The 20,764-nt window shown below is 39.6% G+C and overlaps 1 protein-coding gene and 1 long non-coding RNA gene across 7 annotated transcripts in view; one reads left to right on the top strand and one right to left on the bottom strand.

Annotated features, from left to right (window-relative positions):
• Positions 1-20,764, bottom strand: part of dgkg (diacylglycerol kinase, gamma) — a 114,853-nt gene that overhangs the window by 83,685 nt on the left and 10,404 nt on the right. For 3 of the 6 annotated variants that reach the window (XM_081598794.1, XM_081598805.1, XM_081598808.1), the window contains exon 2: positions 1,750-2,191. In XM_081598794.1, coding sequence (XP_081454920.1) covers positions 1,750-1,816 — 67 coding nt within the window. In that variant the 5' untranslated portion in view covers positions 1,817-2,191. Of the gene's footprint in view, positions 1-1,749; positions 2,192-5,736; positions 5,955-11,992; positions 12,106-16,773; positions 16,918-20,764 lie in introns of those variants that run through there. The other 3 variants (XM_081598801.1, XM_081598798.1, XM_081598799.1) reach the window with 3 other exon arrangements.
• Positions 16,991-18,943, top strand: LOC145548134 (uncharacterized). Its single transcript, XR_014084428.1, has 2 exons — positions 16,991-17,095; positions 18,603-18,943. It is a non-coding gene; the product is annotated as an uncharacterized LOC145548134 (long non-coding RNA).

Here is a 20,764-nt window from a genome sequence, read left to right as displayed (position 1 = left end):
TTATGTCTTTAATGTTTTTAATTTCTTTTAATTTCTTTTCTACGTTTTAATGATGTAAAGCCCCCCGGGAAACGTCCCAGTTAAACGACGCTTAACTAAAGTTCTACGGGGTTTAGAGTCCCAGTTGACTGCGTTCAACTAAAAACCTAGAGGTTGGAGTTTTTGTCAAACAGGGTTTTTGACTAAAGTCCGTGAGGGTTAGAATCCCAGTTAAACGACGTTTAACTAAAGTCCTATAGGGGTGCGGGTTTTAATGTTTTTATTTATTTATTTTTTAATCTCTTTCTCACTGTTTATTCAATGTCACATGCTGTTTTTATTTTAATTATGTAAAGCACTTTGAAATGTCTTGCTGCTGAAATGTGCTATACAAATAAAATTTGATTGATTGATTGATAAGACATCAAAGGTGGTAGAAGCTGTTCTGTTCAGATAGCACCAGATTTCTTTAGTGACTGCACTTTTTAGTGTTACACTTCTCAGATTTTTAATTACAAATATATTTTTTTGTCTCATTTTGTTTCAAATTCACTGTACTTTTTGTTGGTTTGTCACATAAAAGTCCTAATAAAACACACTGACGTTTTAGGTTGTAACTGAACAAGATGTGGAAAAGCTCAACCTGTATGAATACTTCTCCAAGGCATCTAATCCAATATTTTTGTTTTCTTGAGACTGCAAAGCTATAATTTGCGCACAGCAATGTATTTCTTGAGCAGGAAGCTTGCGTGACTCTGTCTATCATCCAACAGCAGCACGTGGACAGATGCTGCTTTGACTAACAAATGCTGCAGACAACATAGACAGAGAAAGCCACAGACTCATCCAGCAGGCTGATAAGCGGTGTCCTGAGGCACGCTCCAATTCAAAATACCTGGATGTAATCAAAACCTGAAAGGGCTTAAATCATATGTCAACACAGGTGCAGCAATCACATCCAATCAGAAAATCTGGGATTAGTGAAGGAAAGAAACAAGTTTTTTTTTTTTTTTTTTTTTTTATCAACAGTGCGGTGACTTTCAGGGCTGAGCATCAATTCAAACAGGTTTTAAATACACAAACAAAAGCAGACGTATAATGACACGTGATACAACAAAAAACTAGTGCTGAATGGTAGTAATAATAATAATAATAATAATAATAATAATAATAATAATAATAATAATAATAATAATAATAATAATAATAATAATAATAAAAAACGTCTGGGTTTCTCACTCTACCAGATCAGCTGCATAACAAGTGAACTGTAAAAGCAAACTATTCAATCATGAATCTGTTCTGCATCATAATCTCTTCACGTTTCACTTACATGTGGGGAAACATGGACACTAGAACAGGTGATGAGATTACATACATTAAATGATAAAAATGATCAAAGTCAGTGAAATAAAGGACGAAAAATATCTTTAAAGCTTCATTATGTAAAAGACAATGTAAGTCTTAACCTTTATTTTAAAACGGTCACCGTGTTGTGACAGTATAAAATGAGACAGATAATCTGTGAAAAGTTCTCCATGTCCTCCCTGACTTACGGTTGCTGTCTGAAGAAACGCGCCGCTCCTGAGCAAAACACAACCAGCCACAGTCAGGTGACAATCGAGGCTGGTTAGCCCTGGGAGGGCTCACCAGAAACAACCAAGGTAACTGCAGCAACTGTGCAGCCTGACAGTTTTAACGAATATGTATCTTTCTTATAAAAGTGACATACTGCAGCTTTTATGAATCAAAGTGTAGACTGAGACTTACACTCGGTGTACTGCTGCAGCTGGTTGAACTCTGCTGGGCTCAGACACATCCAGTTCATTTCTCCCATGCTTCCTCACAGCAGCTCTTTATGGGTCTCTATGCCAAGCGTGTGTGTTGGGTTGAGGGTGGAGGGGTGATGGTTATCCTTGTATTGAGTTGGGTAAAAAGACAAAGGAGAAGTTCTCTGATATCATCTCTGCCGTTTTACAGTTCACAGGAGGTCGTAAAGACAGATGGGGGTTGAAGCTGAAGGTCCGCTCCTTTTAGGTTGGCATCGATTACCAAAATGTAAAAAAAAAAATAAAAAAAATATGTTGGTTTCAGGTTCCTTGTATCACTGCAGCAGGGACAATAAAGTCCAGTTAGGCGCAGGTCCACAGACTCATCGGTGTGTAATTACTCCTCATCGCTCAGAGGATAAACGGTTCCCAGCCGGGCCGACCTGGAGCAGGGGCCACAAAAAAATGAAGAAAACACTCCTTAGTTAAGATTGCTCATATTTAAGAAAAGGAAACAGGAAAGAGACAAAAGCAGAAAGGAAGGCTGTAAAAAGTTGATCCCAGTTCAGATAGATGTGGACGATGAAGAGAGGAAAACAAACTGAAGACAGGATCTAAAAACAGAAGAACAGATAAAAGACCAAACAATGAAGCATTGTGTCTAACTTATCATTTCCACGTACTTCATATTTACAGATGGACTCTGATAACAGCGTAAACAAGCGCACACTGTTGTATGCACATGACATATTGTATACAGAGATGTAAAGTCTACCTCCTCATCATACTGTACCCACAGACAGTCTCAGTATTTGCGCTTGTTTTAGTTGGTGGTTTTTGTATTTACATAACTAGTGAGATTTTCATCTTCGTGGTATCTTTTAATCTCTTTATTACAGCTCTGTCCTATTTTAGTCACTTCTTATCTAATTTTCATTGTAATACATCTTCCTGCGGTTGTTTTGTTGTTTTGCATCCCACTTTGCATCTCTTTGATGCCCTCAGGCTGCCTGTCATTTGTTCATTGAGAGCTCTTTGGTGTCTCGTTACAGGAGTTTCACACATCCTAGATATGAATTATAATAATTGGGGCTGTGACTCCTAGAGCACTGCACACGTAGTAATGTGTCAAAAGAAAATAAAAGTGCTTTTCTGCGTCACTTGCTCTCACTTTCTTGTCTTTGTCATGTTTGTTAGCATGTTGAAAAATGCGTTTCATGTGTTTCAGGTCCCCTGTGTCTCTGATATGTTTATTTTTAATTTTAAGTTTCCTTTTGCTCATTTCTTATTAAGTAATCAGAAAACAGCTGCTCCAATTTTTCAGCAGTGCAGCTTTCAAAAATATAGAGCAGAAAGAATGATAACTACAACAAAAACAGAGTCAGAATACAGGACTAAACAGAGGAAAAAGGTTCATTTAAACGTGAGAGACCAAACTATTAGAGGCAGAAAACCAGGGCTGCTTCTAAGAACATGCAAAAGTAGGTGAAAAATTCAAGTGTTAGTGCGCAATCTTACTGGCTGCACACACATCACCCTCACAGGAGTCATTTACAGGGAAGTTAATAGAAGAGATTTGTCACTACTGTTATTAATTCTTCCTCTGTTTCTGGTGCTGCGATAACTCAAAAATATCTGCGAATTAATAGAAGGAGCTGACGTCCAAGGCCATCAGCCTCCTGTGAGAGCAGCAGGTTCCCAGAGAGAAGATGGCTGACGGGATGGAGCTCGGCGCCCTGACCCATCTGGGCCCGGTGTTTTCTCTCTTAATTGGAAGTAGGAAGAGTTTCGACTAATGCCAAAGTACGAGCCTTTCCAAGTAGGAGGAGATAAAAGCATGGGTGACTAAGTTGTGTGCACCAGGGGAATAACAGCACGTTATTTTTAGAAACAAGTCTCAGCTGAGGCGAATGTGGTCGGAAAATTTTTATTTCTAACTGATCCGAGCGCAGATTGTCACCAAAAACAAACAAACAAACAAAAAAAATTTACATTGGGAATTGCAGAGAGGAAAAGAATTGTTTGAATTTAATGAAGGGAATAAATACAATGCATGAATTTGTAATGTAAACGGAGGCTCAGTCTTTACGTGTCCGATTCCTTCTGATGAGAAAATGTAACATATTTCATTTAAAGAAATTAAACATACCTTAACAGTTCTAGATGATTTTACACACAATATATTGTTAAAGGGTCTTCAGTTATTTCTCCGTTTTCATGGTTTTTTTTCCAGTTACATTTAAAACTATTTTTATGTGGTAAAGTCCAGTATTATGTATTTTTCAGGCACATACTGTCATTTTATTGCACAATCTAGTAACTACTTTACCTTCGGTTGTTATAAAACTATTGTAAATATCAAACACAACTTAAAAGATATTTGACGCCTAGAAATTGGGCCTCCGCCTCTTTAAAAGCTCCTGCTCCTGCTCTGTCTGAAGCTCCGCCTTCAGGAAGTCATCACAACATGGCTCCTCTATTAACCCTATCAGGGGGTGACTACTAGGGGGTGAGTACTAGAAGTAGCTCCTACGATGAGCTTACCAGATGCTCCACCAGGTGTTTGCTAATTGCTGCTGGCTAGTCTGAAGAAGCTGCGTGGAGGAGTTGCGGGGGCAGAAACTCAGAAGCTGGGAAAGTGCAGCTCTGAGGAGGAGCTAGATCCACTCAGGTGTTTAGCACAGCTGAGTGGTTGCCATGGGAGATTGGAAGCTTTCTCAAACATGCATGAACGAATCAAGGCAACACTCCAGGTATGTTTTTGACGAGGGAATAATATGATGCAAGGCTCATGAAAACTAAGTAATGAAAAAAGAGACTGAATGCACCTTATGGGACTGGTCACAAGATCAAGTAACAGAATTAGGATTTAGGCTGTGAAACATCTCATTTGTCTCAATAAGCGCTGTTCCATCTGGCTATGAGCCCGGGTTTAAAGGTAAGTGCTATAAGCTCGACACAATGTGCCTCTGTTTTAATTGAGTTTCTTGAAGAAAGAAAGGAGGTCCTTCCTTAGTTGCCATGTTGTGTTGGAGGTGGCTAACGCTGCAGATTGGCTGCCAGCCTCTGCAGCATAATCACCAGAGAACCGGAAACGGTTTTAGACCCTGGCAGCATTTTGTGTGTCTGGCGGAGGAGTGTGACCAAGCACGAACCATTTGGAAGCACAAGGAAAAGCATTCACAAATTATTGCTGACTTTAATATGCAGCTGATCACAGCCGCATATTCAGCTGACCAGCACCAAATATTAATCAGTATTGAAGTGATAGAAAAACTAATCCAGTTTCTTCCTCGGTGAGATTCTGACACTGGGAGCAGGTTACTGGTTTCTCAGTCAGCAACTGGTTGTAAACCTGAGGCCAGCAGGTGTTAGTCAGTCATGGTAGATCTGACATTTGGTTTGATGACTTCAATATGACAAATAACACACAGATAGGAGGAACCACAGAGCTCTGCTAAGTTAAAGGCACATCTTCTGAAGTTGGGATATTTTTCCTTCAACAGGTTCCAGAGGAATCACCTCAAACCAGATGTTGGACTGGATTTTATTTGTGAATGTCAGCTCCTCATTTTGTAGGTTGAAAAGAGCTTTTTATTATGAAATAAGTCTCATCAACATCAATATTTCCACTAAATATGGGACGAAAATCAATAGCACGTTTGATAGAGGGAAAGTAAAGTGTCTCTGTGCTCAAAGCAAAATGCCAGAGAGCACCAAAACTATTATTTTTAAATATCAGACAATTAATTTAAGCTCACATAATTATCGCGGTATCGCCCATTTGTTTGTTAAATAGGCTACTTCATGAAATATATTCGTCCTATTTGATGTTTTAATGACGAATACTTGCAAACGAACGAGGTAATTAGTCCAACTTTTGTCCTTTATGGACCTTTCAGAAATTACAGTGGTTGCAGTGCGCCATGACGAAGGTGAACACGAGTTAAACAACCCGAACAGGTGACCAACTCAAAACCACTCCTACCTTTTTACTCTCTTCTCTAAAGCGTTTAAGCACACCCGTTGCCGTGACAACCGCCTGTTGAGCCCCGCAAGTTGAGCAGAGATACGTTAAAATGTAAAACATTCAAACATTCAATCCGTTACGATATTAAGTTTTCAGGCTTGATATTTTATTTTTGCGATTATTAATAATCCCTCGCCTGAACATAGCGGTGGTTGATTGGCTAATTTAAGCTCCTGTTCATGCTCGTGACGTCAGAGAGTCGGTGTTTGAGTCGCCTTTTCATTTCATTTCATTTTATTTTATTTACTTATTTTTATTATATATATATATATATATATATATATATATATATATATATATATATATATATTATATTTTTTTTGCTTGTTTGTTTATGGAATCGAAACTCACAAAATTGCGCAACACCTTGTTGAAACAATAATAACAGATTATTATTTCTGTTAGGTCATTAATTCGAACACGTTTTGTTAATTTTTTTAAATTTTTTATTTTAGTCTTTAATACAATTACAGACGTTTTTGAACTTACTGAATATTTTTTGATAAGAGCGTGAGAAGAGGACGTGCTGGTCTCAGCCGTTCAGTTTGGCTCCTATTGATCCACTCAAAACCTTCCAGCGATCGACACGTCTGGAGGCTGGAGCGCCTGCTGTTGCACTTAACTGTTTTTTTTTTTACATCTCAACGTCTGAACCAACAGGGTTCATCATTTAAATGTTTCAACAAAATACATCTAAATATTTCTAAGCCTCCCTTTGTCCAGCCTACCCTGTAGGACCTAATGTGTTCTCATTAGGCACTTAATTAATCCCAGGGCAGAAAGGTTGGGCATTAGTTGCTTGGTGATTAGATCTAAGTGTGCGATTAGACTGCGCGGGCATAATTAATTCTTCGTGTTTGCCGTTCCCCAGTTTGATTTTAGTGGTGGCTCTTTCTGTTGACATGCAGATGAGACTTTTTTAAAAAAAAATTTTTATCATTCTTTGGGTTGAACCATTATGTACTGATTGTATGAGTGCTGGCTCTACTCAATGCTTTCAAACTTTACTTTAAAAACTTTACAAGTGATTCTACTTGTCTGTTACGCTCAGAGCTGCCGGTCATGTTTTATTATACCTGCACATGAATTGAGCACATTCAGCGCCTGAGGTTTTGTCAGGTTCTACCTTCATTATCTTCAGCCCTCAGTCTGACACACTCGGTGTCGTAAAAGGATGTAATGAATGCACAGTGACCTGCCTTTTTAAAGAGGTCTGTCTTAGCTGACTTACAAGCCTTCTGTCGTGATAAACACTTTCAAGTCATTTTATTAAACTATAAAACACGAGGAGGAGTTTAGCGCCAGAATACTTTGACGTGATAAAAATGAGTTGTGAAGTCAGTGCAGTCAGTGACATGAGCTTGTCAGGGAAGGCAGCAAATAACGCTGGCTGCTAGCAAAACGTCTTATTTAACATTATGCTAGTGATACAGATTTCATTTTCAGATGAATCACTACAATGATGAATCGCTTCATAACGTCCTGTGTAAAAGTGTTAGTGCTGAGCTTAGCTTCACTCAACATCGCTCTCTTCTGGTCAGGCAGCTTATGCAAATGAAACATTGTTCTTCTGCTAGCATCACAGAGCAGCAAGTCAACTGAAGGACTGATTGAGCACACTGCAAACTGCTGAGGTCCAATTAAAAATGTTGGCTTTTTATTTTTCTTTAATTACATATTGTAAAAGTTTAATAAGAAAGCAGGGTCTCTAGAGAGCGGGGATCCTGATTGTGTTTAAATTGTGTGTAAATTAGTAATGGGAGACCAGAAACCGACCTTCTGGAACCTTCAAACAACAAAACGCAAGAAAAGAAATTCTGTCCCCTTTTTCTAGTTATGGATGTGCTTCTTTGAACAAGCTGTTTAAGAAGCACCAAGACAAAACTTCCAATCATGGTAATTATTATTTGTCATTCCTGCAAAAAACACTTTGTGCAGCCTTCCCCACAGATTAGGAAGTTACCCCAGTCGCAGAGTTTTGGCGCCTGAAACTTGAAGGAATCAATTAATAAAAACTTGATTGAATTGGTTGCTCGTGAACTTCAGCTAAAAGTCAGACTGATCCATCAACACAGACTGAGTCTAATATTCAATATGTATCCTTCTGGTTTTGCATCCAATTGCTCTGTGGGATCCATGTGGAAAGCAGCCTAAATCTGGTTGTAATATTATTATCAACATCGAAGGTGCTGAGCATGACTAAAGCAGTGCTAGGCTAAAGTTTCACCCCAAACTTTTGAATCTTGTCTCAGAACAAGAAAGACGAGGAAAAACCCGTAAATATGACTCCACTGTTGTGGTTTCTACCACAGGAAGCAAGAACTTTCCTCTCTGTCAGCCCAGTCCACACACAGCACAAACTGAGTTTTAAGTATCAGGTTTGCTCACCAAACACTGAATGAATATAAGGTCTAACTGGAGCAGGAAACTTCAAACTGATCCACATTGCTGTAGACAGAACCTCAGTCTAAAACCCCTTAAGTCCAAAAGGTGTCACTAGAAACTGGGACTCCTGTTCTAAAGGCACCAGCTCACTCTGTCAGACAACAGAGGAATACATACTTCCCACCACCCCCCGTTCTCAATTATATTCATAAGTCATTTAACTAAATATGGTCATTTTCGGGTCTAAAAGCTGGTCAGTGAACTCACCCAAGTTCCTTGAAGTGAAGTGAGGACAGTGCAGGTCAGCTATTTTCAGACACAACTCAACTAATTTCCCATGACATGTTGCTTTATAACTTGGCTAACCAAATCACTTGACAGTCCCGACACGAAGCTGTGAACCCATTCAGACTGAAAGAGGAGGTGATGCACTGGGCTGTGGCACTGCTAGCATTTCTTCCCTTTCTTTGATAATTCAGCACGTGGAGTCATGGGGAGGAGCAGTCGTGATGCAATCGTTCTGCATTATCTATGAGACATCACCGTCCCTGCTGATTCAGACAACTGTGCCAAACTTAACTGGGATAAAATATCCTATTTTTTTTCTTTTCACATGTAACAAGGAAATGATCAGTACTGTAATATTTTCTCATACACAAGTTCAGTTCATCTGAAAGTCCAGGTAGAAATCATGACCTGTGTCTCCCTGGACTGGTTTATGTCCTGCCAGTAGTTGATCACATCCTGTTATGTTTTTTCTTTTTTTTTTTTTTTTTTTTTTGTTCCAGTGTTTATTCTAGAGAACAAAAACAGAAGACGTTACCTCCAGTCACTCCTTTTACTCTGAAGCAGCCTCTAAAAGTGAAAAAAGTGTCCCACTTCTCCCTTTCATGTGCTCCCTCTCCTTCATCAGCTGCTCTCTTCGCTGCTGGGCTACGTGGAAACAGGCACTAATGGGCTGCACATGTTTAGTGATGTACTCATGCAAAGAGAACAAAAGGGAAGGTCTGTGCGTACACTGGGAGGGCCTGACAGTCAGAGAAGAGGCACGCGCCCGTCCAGCGTGTGGGGCCACCCCTTTGAGCGGACAGGGATTCTGTTTTGCTCACAAGGTTGCCCGGGCAACCGTGACGTCACCGCAGCTCACCACAACGGGAAGCAGAGTGAACAAGAGAGATCACTACTGTGCACTGATAAAGATTTGTGCTGCGTCTGTTTCCTCTGAAGGTATAAAGCATGGGGAGCAATTTCCAGGCAGCAGGGAATTGCTTCGGTTATGTTTGCTTCTCAGTCGGCGTTGCAAAACAAGCAGGAGTGTAAAAACGGATTAGGTGATTAAGGAAGTTCTCTGAAATATGTTTACGGAAAGTAGAAGTTCACTTTCTACTTGAGGCCGTGGACAACAAGAAGCAGTGAAGGACAAGAAGATGAAACTGTAAAAGTGGAGAAGTAGTATGAACAGATGATCATTACCCACACATGTCAAATTAACTGAGATAAAAACATGATGTAGCTTTATTTTTCCTCTCCAATAGTCAGAATTAACTTCTCATTAGTGATCGTGGTTGACTGCAGCTGGCAGTTTCTGATTGCAAGCATAAAAAAAGAATTTCTTTGCAAGAGCAGCATGTACTTAGAGCAATAGCAAAACTTAAGGAGCTCAGGGAAGATTCAAGAGGAAATACAGAGGCTGGGACAGACTTTAAGAACCTTGGTTCAAAATACTGAGCTCAAGGAAATACTCCACCGCAGGATGAAATGAATTGTTTAAGAACAATCCAAAAGTCACCAAGTCTCAAACGCACCTGACCACCAGTCCTGAAGCAGAGGACCCTGATCAATCTGGAGTAAGATGATATGATCAGATGATGCAAAAATATATGTTTGGGAGCCACATTTTATGGATGGATGGATGGATGGATGGATGGATGGATGGATGGATGGATGGATGGATGGATGGATGGATGGATGGATGGATGGATGGATGGATGGATGGATGGATGGATGGATGGATGGATCCATCCATCCATCCTTCTTGGCCTTCTGCATCGGCTTCTGAATGACTGACAACATAAAGCAGTGGCTTCATGGCCTATAAAATCACAGCTTGCAGTGGTGTAGAGCAGGGAATGCACAGGTAAACAGAGTGTGTGTATTATTCAGCCATTATTGAGTACTTCTACCTCCACTCCACTGACCTTTCCCTGTCTGAGCAGCAGTGGTTTGTAAGGATAAGGCTCTTATCCTGACTGCCTGATGGGAAGCAGCTGAAGCTTTCTGACAGTACGCAGACACCGCTGCTACATTTTTGGGTGAAAGAATGATGACAGAGCGCTCTTACATGTCACTTGTGAAAACAGAAGCAGTTTAGCATTTGCAGGACAAACTGCTCAAGGAGAGAAAAACGAAGATGTCCTAAAGTTTCAGTAGAATCATTTTTAAATGTCTCTGTTGAAATTTTATTCAGGCGTTAGAGTGACAAGCCCTTTAGACTTGGGAGCGGCTATGAATTTGGGGGAAATCGTAGTGGCAGTTTTACAGAAGAGACATGGATTCAACACATTAGTACGACGCAACTTTTTACACCTTCGTCCTCCTACCACCTCCTGTCGTCTTCCTTGTCGGGCTGCTGCTCATGAGGCTCACGTGATAAGATAACAGTGTTGCCATTGCGGTTCACATCTACTTTGATACGGCCAAAATTTAATACAAATTTATCTTCGCAATTTCAATTTGCGCAATTCTGTGTTTAATGAAAATGCAGCGACCAGGTTTTTAATGACTGGAAGTTAATTAAGGACCCCATTTATCACTCTTGTAAGCGTGGGAGAAGAAGTTGGCTGTGTTTGTCCGCGGTCAGCACAGCCAGTTATTTTGCTACTTCGTCTTACATTGGGAATTTTAAAATCCACCGCTGGAAGCAAGGTAAATTCAGGGGTTTTGAAAATGCAACTTTGTAATACTGCAGAACAGCGACATACCAGCCCTCACTGCAAACTTGTGATCATGCAAACAGTGATCATGTTTTGTCAATGGGAGATAAACGTGGATCGCAGACAAGTTTGTTAGATGCTGTTGTGGTTTTAGTGAGTTTAATAATCATTAAACTTACATCTACACATCATGTCATTGATGTGTAGATGTAAGATCTTTGTGCTGGGCCTAACTTTTTTTAATATTTTGAATCCACTTTAGATCAGCATTTCTCTCTGTGCTGATAAAAACACAAATGCACATCTCTACAGCTTTTCCTCTACAGACTGTCTTTAATTGATCATAAAGATTCAGCAGGAAGTGACCAGGACCCAGTGGAAGCGCCATCTCTGTGCTGCTTAACGAGCCGCTCTGACTCCCAGGGCCCGACGGTACCAAGAGAGAAGGAGACAGGGAGGAAGAGAATAGGTTTTGTTTTATGCCTCTGTGTCACATTACATTCTCTCTGTCTGCTTTGTTCTCCATGCTTATAAAAGCCGCTGTGCCAATAAAAGTTTATGTATTTCTGGCCCAGTAAAACAAAACAAAAAAGGCGGATTTGGGTCAGTTTTTGGTGATTTTGTGCCAGGTTTCATGGTTTCTTGGGACAGCATCAAGAAAAATCTCCTGAGTCAGACAGAACCAGGGAGATGGTTATGGACTGCTTTATTACAGCTTAGTTCATCTTCTTTCAGAAAGACTGAAAGAAGACTTTCAGTTAGAGACAAGAACCCAGCATCAGTGTGTTAATTGGCATTTTATCGATACACATTCAGTGCAGAGTTGCTAAGCTGAAAGAAAATGATGTATGTTTTGTTTTCAACAAAGTCTTCCACGGATTTTTGAACACGCCCACCTGAGCAGCAGATGTTTGCAGCTCCTCCAGTCACGCTGGGCTTCTTGGCTGCTTCCCCACCCCCAACATGTCTGTTAGTGGCCATGTCTGCAGCTGTGCCGTCATCTTTTATACTGAAGAAAGAGAATGGAGCCGCAACTTTTTAAAATAAATTGAGGTAACAGTTATATGTAATCAAATTGAATTTGTCAAATTTACTTTATTTAAGTTTATTTAACATGACAGCATATTAATCTTAATATATTTACTTGGATAAAAGTAACTTGATTACTTATTATAATCAAGTTACTGATTGTTACTATAAAAAATGTACTCTTTTTATAGTTGGTTCACCTGTTTTTTTATTTTACAGTGTAAGTTGAAATGCTGGGCAGAGCTCTGTGGATATAGTTTTTTTTTTTCTTTTCTTTTTTTTCCCCTCACCTCTGCGCTATTTGTGTACTTCATTATGTGGTTTGTTCACTTGTGTTTTGGTAAATGTTTGCCCTGGGATTTATTATAAAAGTGCAGCACTCGTGTTTTCCTTATTTTTCATAAAATGTTTGAAAACAAGTTTGTGTTTTCTTTCCACTATACAGCCATACACCAATTTAGACAATAAACGAGCAATAAACACTAACTAAAGTTTATGGTTGTAATAGAAAAAAAAAGTTCAGGTGGTATTAATATTTCTCTTGTTGGGTAATAATACAACTTATTATATCAACTGCTATAAGCTTCAGCTGGCAGCAGAATGGGCCCGGCAGGATTTCAGAACAGGACAAGCATGCAGATGTCTGCTGCAGGAAGCTGGAGTACTTTGCAGCCGAATGATTAAATGGAAGCATGCTGCAGTTTTCCTGTGTGTCAAACATCAGTCACTTACACCACAGGGATAATCTTCAACTCTCAAGCAATTCTAAATATAGACATGCTGCTATGACTGTGTCTGAACTCGCTGAACAACACCAGCAGCGGCCTGCGTCTGATGTGATTCAGTGTTTGGTGGTTGATCTTTAATGGGTCTGTTTGCGATCCAGTTTCAGAAACGTCAGTCTGAAACTGCTGGATTGTTCCAGAAACACTCAGATCCCATTTCGGCCCAAACACCTCAGGCTGCCTCTGGGCCTCAGAAGCTCTAATGCATGCATGTGTTTATCATTGGGAAGTTCACATATTGTGTTTTACACAAATAAGAGAAAGCGCTGCTGCCCCTCAGCAAATATACTGAGATTAAAGGAAGAAACACAGATCAGAAAACATTATGGCAGACCTTATGACCAGACCAAAGAACGCAGCACACATACATGTAACCTTCCATCAAACAAGAATGACTCATGTCCAGTTTCACACTTATTGTCCTCAACCAAATGTCTTAGGTTTTGTTCAGTGTGTGGTAAGATGAATAAGCTTCAGCGATAACCACGTCACCCGCGTCCGTCACATGGAGGCAACGACTTTAAAAACGCGACACACCTGCTGCCCTGCAGTGGCTTCAGGATGGATTTGCATCTTCCTGCCTCTGGTTTTAATGTGTGTGAAGCCACAGTGAACATTTTCACTGTGGCTTTCTTAATATGAATGAATAAAATATCCAATTTCTGTGTCAGATGTTGTTATCCATCTTAGGATAACGGCGGTGGATGTGATCTTAAAATTTTATCACAATATTATATGGGATTTATTGTGAAAACTATAAAAGTAGCAATTAAAAAAATGTAGTTCCTTTTAGGCTGAAGAAACACAAATACCGCTCTTAAAGAAACCAGCCCGTTTTCAAAAAGGCCTCTTCAGATCACCAGCAGCATTAACAAAGCAGGACTCTTACAGCTTAACTGCTCACAGTAATCGTATTTAATCATATTTTTGAACTTCCTCATATTTATTGATGCGCTTATGGATCATCAGTAGAGAAGAACTGATGAAGTCATTCCAGTTGTTTTTAACTCCTGATGCCAGATGCTGCTGCCAAGGGGAGTGTAACAAGTCTTTGGTTTTGCCTTGATATAAAAGATGAAGTTAGGCAAATCAATGCAAAAAAAAAACAAAATTTTCTCTGTAAATGCTTTCTCTGACTACTCAAGTGTTTTGTCGTCCTGTAAAATCCAGAAGAAGCAAATGGCTTTTTACTGAGTTCAACAGATTAGAATCCACCAGGTTCTAAAATTACAACCCAGTTAGAACTGCTTTATGATTGTTTTGACCACTTTTGGTTATGTTAAGCAGGCCGTTTTCAGCCCAGTACAGTCATGTAATGTTAAACTGTACAGTGCCTACTACAGAACACACAAGATCTTGATGAAAATGAACTAAATTTGCATATCTAGTATATTAGACTTTTATTTTTCTTTGAATATGCCAGATAAATACATTTAAAGTGAGGGAATATTGTACATCCAAAGTCCCAACAGGACGACAATTTAATGTCGAATTGACGTTAAAAGCAGCAGCACTTGATCAAAGTGCTTAACAATTACAATAATAATCATAAAACAGCAAACAGAGAAAAACAGTAATGAAAGTAAATGAAGATTTCAAAGAACTATGAAGTATCTCAAACAGAGTCAATCACAGACCGGAGAAGGAAAATGTGTTTTAGCAGACATTTAAATGATCTGTGCGGGTCGAACACTAGGGCTGGATAATAAATCAATAACAATATATATAGCGACAGACACAAGATCAAAATCAATAGACAATAGATCTGATAGAATATGCAATATTCAATAAATAGAATAATCGCTGAAATCCAATCCAGAACCGCTCAGCATTCTGGGGGATGTAGGCAGAGGAAAGGTTTTATCTGCTCAACATCTCACTTATACCAATTATACTGTTTTTTTTATCTCCAAATGCGTTCTCTATAACTACTCAGGTGTTTTCTCGTCCTGTCGCTTGATGGAGGCGATCAGTCATCCTGTGGTCCTGCACCAGCTATTCACCTGCAGCAGGTGTACATCGTGGAGTTTACAAGGAGAAGAGATCCAAAGGAGATCTCTGTTGTGTGATGGACGCCACGCTGAGCGGAATCAGAAACCCTCCGACCGTGAGAATGCTGCCGATTGATCTGTGATTAACTCTGCTGCCGCACACGAGGCCTTCTGTTCTCCACCCCACCGAGGACGGAGCCTCACAAATACCACGAGTATTTATGGAAGGAATGGCTGTCATGGCAACTGGATGATTGTGTGTAAAATTCACAGGGGGGGCGGGAGGGGGGGATGGTGGAGGGATGGAAAAGCCAGACAACTAATTCCACTGTATTAGAAGAAGAGTGACAGACGGTGTGACGTTTACATGCCTCCTGCTCAAACTGAGAATGCGGTGTGTGTGTGTTACGGAGCAGGATCCTGAGGGACACGATCCCTTTGAAAATGACAGGGAAACTAGAAAACATCAGGAATAACAGAGAACGGCGGGCGCATGGAGAAAATCTGATCTGAAAAAAACTCAGAAGATGGAGAATAAAGTAGAATTGGATCGTTTCAGTCCTTGTGACATTCAGATCTGTTTTGTCCTTCCACTGGAAGGTTTGATTCTCGGTTTTGCTCGTGTCTTTTCATGCACGTCTTCATTGACTCAACAGAACCTGATTGTTTCTTAAAAGCTAATAAAAAAAAAACAATCAAAATTCTTCAAAAGTTCACTAGATGCCTGGATTATGGAAACATTGACCTCATATGCTACAGAAAACATCTACGACTGTTTAGAACTTTCAAAGCATTTAAGGACGATGGTCTGATGAAAACACACTTGTACTTTAGATCTTAAATCCATTCATATTTTTGCAATAAATAAATAAATAAATAAAGACCTTGACAAAAGTAGGATAGGGGCAGCATCAAGGGCGTAGGAACAAGTTTATCATTGGGGGGGACACATATCGGAAACTTGAAAAAGCCGTAAATAGCTTGAGCAAAAATGTCAAACAATGGTGTCATCAACGTGTTACTCTAATCTGACCCCTTGTAACGAGTAATCTAACGTGTTACTATTTACAATCCAATAATCAGATTAAAATTACCCAAATTAAGTATTTGTGATTATTTTTAGAAAACACATATTGTTGCTTTCTTCTTTTTCCTTGGGGACATAGGTTTCATATGTAACACCAGCGACACAAACGTAAACGATGGAGGGAAAAGAGATGCACATTTTCTAGCTGTTGGATGAATTTTTCATTGAGTGATCAAATTACTCTTTCAAAGTAACTATGCCATCCAAGGCAATAAACTAACTACACTATATATGTGTGTAGACCTGTCACAATAACAAATTTTGATTTTTGATAAACAATATTATTGTTGTTTTTAGACCATTTTTAAGTAATAAATGTAAATGGGAAAATTATAACGCAAGAACACAATCTGAAAGATCAGTAAACTTAAAATTATAATGAACATTTAACACTGCAACTGGAAGGCATTTCAAATATCCAAAATAAATAAACAAAACGACAAATAAAATGAATTTTGAAGTCTTTGTAAATAAAATTGTCCTTCAAAAAAGGTTTAGCTGAGACCAAAGCACCAACCTGAAAGCTCTTATCATACAGTTTTTTGTAGGAAGAAAGAGAAATAAAAAGAGAAGTGATAAATCATGCCAATGGAAATTATTGAATTTGTTTTAATTTATCATGAGCACGGAGCTCGGTTCATTGCGCGCGTTGAAGCGGACACGCGGTGCGGATCACGCGCGCCGCTCTCCCAGGCGGCTCCAATGTAAACCTTAACTATAAACCTTGGGGCTGGTACAGTTTATAATCAGTTAACTCACATTGTGATTAACATTAGAGTTGCTACCTGCAACTATCCTGGCTCCCTGGCTGGGCTGGCAGTTTTGGCGGGTCTGAATCGCTGCCAACAAAAACTCCGCTTCATCTCCAAGACGACGAACAAAATGTGTCCAGTTTTTGGCTTTACCTTGCTCTCTTTTTTCCATCCTTCTCACTTTACCGCTCCACTCCAATTCAAAAGAGCAGAGCAAATTTTATGTTTTTTGAACAATTACCATTTTTGTTGCTAAGAGATGAGTATGTTTACTGGTAACCAAGAGCCACGAAGAGAACTTCAGATTCTTACTTTTGCGAAATTTGCCAACGGTAAATGTCTTGTATCTAATCAGGTAAGCGTTATTTCGAAAGAGCTTTTGTTTTATAAACTACTTGTTATTAATCTGGTTTTAAGAGATAAGCGGGTTTTTTCTAGTAACGAACTGCCACGAAGTCTAAATCGAGATTTTTACTTTTGAGTTGAATGTGTTAAATAGGCTACATTTATGAACAATTACACACACAAAAAAATATTCTGCAAAATTCACCAATTGCACAATTCTTGTTAGTGTAAAACAAGTGGTATTTTAAAAGAGCGGGAGAAACATTATATTTTTTTTATCAATAAGAATTTTTGTTGCTACGCTTTTAATCTGTTGCTTAGAGATGATCGCGTTTTCTGGTAACCAAGGTCCACAAAGTTCCATAAAGTAAACGTCTGAGAGAGAGCAGAAGAAATCCTATGTTTTTTGAACAATAACAATTTTTGTTGCTAATCTGTTGCTAAGAGATGAGTGTGTTTACTGGTAACTAAGTGCCACGAAGTGAACTTCAGATTTTTACTTTTGCAAAAGTAAAAATCAAAAAGCAGAGCACAAACATTTCTAATGTAACTATTGCCCACATTAAAAGTAGGCTTTTTCCTAAAATAAGCTATTTAGCTATTTTATTTATTTATTAATCATGTTTAGCACACTGAATGGAGGAAGTCAATGTAAGACAACATGCTAGTTATAGCCCACATGCCACTGGCTGCATTTAGGCTAATATTACCATTATTCGATATTGATATTGTCTAATGTTTTGTGATACCAAGTATAGGCTACAGAACAAAGACAGAAATATTTACAGAACGAGATGTTTAAACAGAATCATTGCAAAGGCAGAAATGAGAAAAAAAACACAATTTATCTTAAACTCCTAGAACTGGCTTTAATTCTTGAGTTAAAGGAATTCTATTAAAAAATAGAAACACCTGCTTTAAAAGCAGACTTAAAAGGTTCCTTTCTGTGAGCACCCTATGTATCATCTGATATTGGTCGGACAGGTTCAGATCTGATATAATTTGCCTTGTTAAATTTCCTGTTCCCAAGTTCTCTGACGGGGCCCAGATAACGAGTCAGATTTCTAAGTTTTAAAATGTTATCAGAAAGGTAGAAAGTTTGCAAATTATTTTCCTTACACTTTACAGTTATGCAGCACTTTGTGTTGATCTGAAGTAATCATCTTTGTTGTAAAATATCTTGGAATTTGTGGCTGCAGCATTGCAAATGCTAGAAATAGTTATGGGATGTGAGCACTTCTGCACATCATGGTGCTTGTTAGAGAGCCCTAAATATTGTATGTTTATGTTATTTCCCTCAGTTACTCAACATACAGTATGTTACAGAAACTCACAGTTTCAGTGTTGGGGTCACATTGTATTTGGGAAACGTTTGATAGTTGTGCACATAAGAAAAAAATAATGTAGTTTACTGCTAGGTGAAACGCTAGTTAAAATCAAACCTACTTGGAGATACTCAGACAATGTGTATATTTATTTATTCATATTTATATAAATTCCCTTCTCACCTTCCGCAGGTGGACTCTTTCATCCTCTGAGCTCAGGTCCTCTACCAGAGGCCTGGGAGCTTGAAGGTTCTGCGCAGTATCTTGGCTGTGCCTAGAACCTGACATTTCCGGACTGAGATGTCTGATGCTGTTCCTGGGATCTGTTTTAGCTACTGCTCCAGTTTGGGGGTGACTGCCCCGAGGGCCCCAATGACCACAGGCACTACCACAGGTCCCTGCGCTCCTCGGCCCTGTAGACGCAGGGTGAAACCTAGCAACCTGCGGCCTCTTGGTGTAGACCCGCCGATTTCTACCAGGATTGGTTTGGTAAATGCCAGGTCGCTGACAAATAAAACTTTCGTCATTAGGGATTTCTTTTCCTCTCATTGATTGGATGTTTTATTAACAGAATCATGGACAAGTGGTTTGGTGACTCCAGCATTTTTAATGAACTTGTACCGTGGAACTGCGGCTATTTTAATGCTCCAGGGATGTCAGGGTCTGGTGGAGGTATAGTGACTGTTTTTAAAAGCAGTTTTACTTGTAAACAGTTGCCTCTGGCCTCCTTTAGTAGCTTTGAGATCGGCCTATTTGAACTTGGCAGCTCTCGCACTCTGCTGTGTGCGGCGGTCTATCGGCCACCGAAGTACAACAAAAACTTTATAAATGACTTTTCTGATTTCCTGGCTGATATTATGCCAAGGTATGACCGAGTTCTCATTGTTGGTGATTTTAATATTCATGTCTGTTGTCCTACTTCACCTATGGCTCAGTCATTTCTTAAGGCTATCGATTCTTTTAATTTTGTGCAGTCTGGGACTGGTGCTACCCATGAGCATGGTCACAGTCTTGATCTGGTTTTATCTTATGGTCTACCCGTTTGTAATTTAGTGATTGGTGACTCATTATTTTCAGACCATATGCCTGTTTTATTTGAGATAACGTTGTCCTGTGCTAAAGCTAAAGCATGCACTGCAGCTCGGTTCTATCGTGTTCTTAACCCTTCTACTGCTGGTCAGTTTTCTTCTGTTTTTAATCAATTTATTGGTGTATAAACTGCTTCATAAATAAAGTTGGTATGGGATGATATGGTACTGTGGTCTTCACCTTCCAGGCCTTTTCCAGTTCCTTTCTGAGGCCCTGGTGTTCCTCCAGTTTCTCGTGCTCCTTTTTCCTGATGTTGTAGTCACTTGGTATTGCTACATCCACCACAACGGCTTTCCTCTGTTCTTTATCCACCACCACAATGTCCGGTTGGTTCGTCATTACCATTTTGTCAGTCTGGATCTGGAAGTCCCACAAGATCTTAGCCCGGTTATTCTCCACCACCTTTGGGGGTGATCCCCACTTTGATCTTCCAGTCCATGTTCTGCAGATGTTCCTGTACACTATGCCTGCTACTTGGATATGTCGTTCCATGTACGCTTTCCCTGCCAGCATCTTGCACCCTGCTGTTATGTGCTGGACTGTCTCAGGGGCCTCCTTGAACAACCTACACCTTGGGTCTTGTCTGGTGTGGTAGATCTGAGCCTCTATTGCTCTGGTGTTTAGGGCCTGTTCCTGTGCAGCCAGGATGAGAGCCTCTGTGCTGTCATTGAGTCCAGCTTTCTCCAGCCATTGGTAGGATTTCCTGATAACAGCCACTTCAGTTATTTGTCGGTGGTTCATCCCATGTAGGGGCTTGTCCTCCCATGAAGGTACCTCCAGCACCTCATCCTCTGTTCCCCATTGTCTGAGACATTTATTGAGCACATCGTCTGTTGAGACCTTGTCCTTGGTGTATTTATGGATCTTGGATATTTCATCCTGGACAGTGGCTCTGATACTCACTAGTCCTCTGCCTCTTTCCTTGCGGCTAGTCTCAGGGTGCTGAATTTGGGGTGGGACCCTCCATGCATGGTTAGTAGCTTCTGAGTCTTAACATCCGTGGCGTTCATCTCCTCCTTTGGCCAGCTAGTTATTTATTTATGTATTTATTTTTATTTCTAACAGACAGAAAAGACAATCAGGAAAGAAAAAAATAATAGAATGAAATAGACTACAGAAATAAGAGGTAAAACAAATTATTATGCCCAAGTGACAAGCAAATTTTATATTTTCTGTTTGAGAAGGAGCAGGTAGAAGATGTAATATCTTATAATGTCCTGCCCCTTTCATACTTATCAATTTATAATCAATTAACTGTCAAAACA

This window comes from Poecilia reticulata, chromosome 2, assembly GCF_904066995.2.
Source record: "Poecilia reticulata chromosome 2, P_reticulata-male-v2, whole genome shotgun sequence".
NCBI lineage: Eukaryota > Metazoa > Chordata > Actinopteri > Cyprinodontiformes > Poeciliidae > Poecilia > Poecilia reticulata.
The sequence above is the reverse complement of the archived record's forward strand: the minus strand, read 5'-3'. Positions and strand labels throughout refer to the sequence as shown.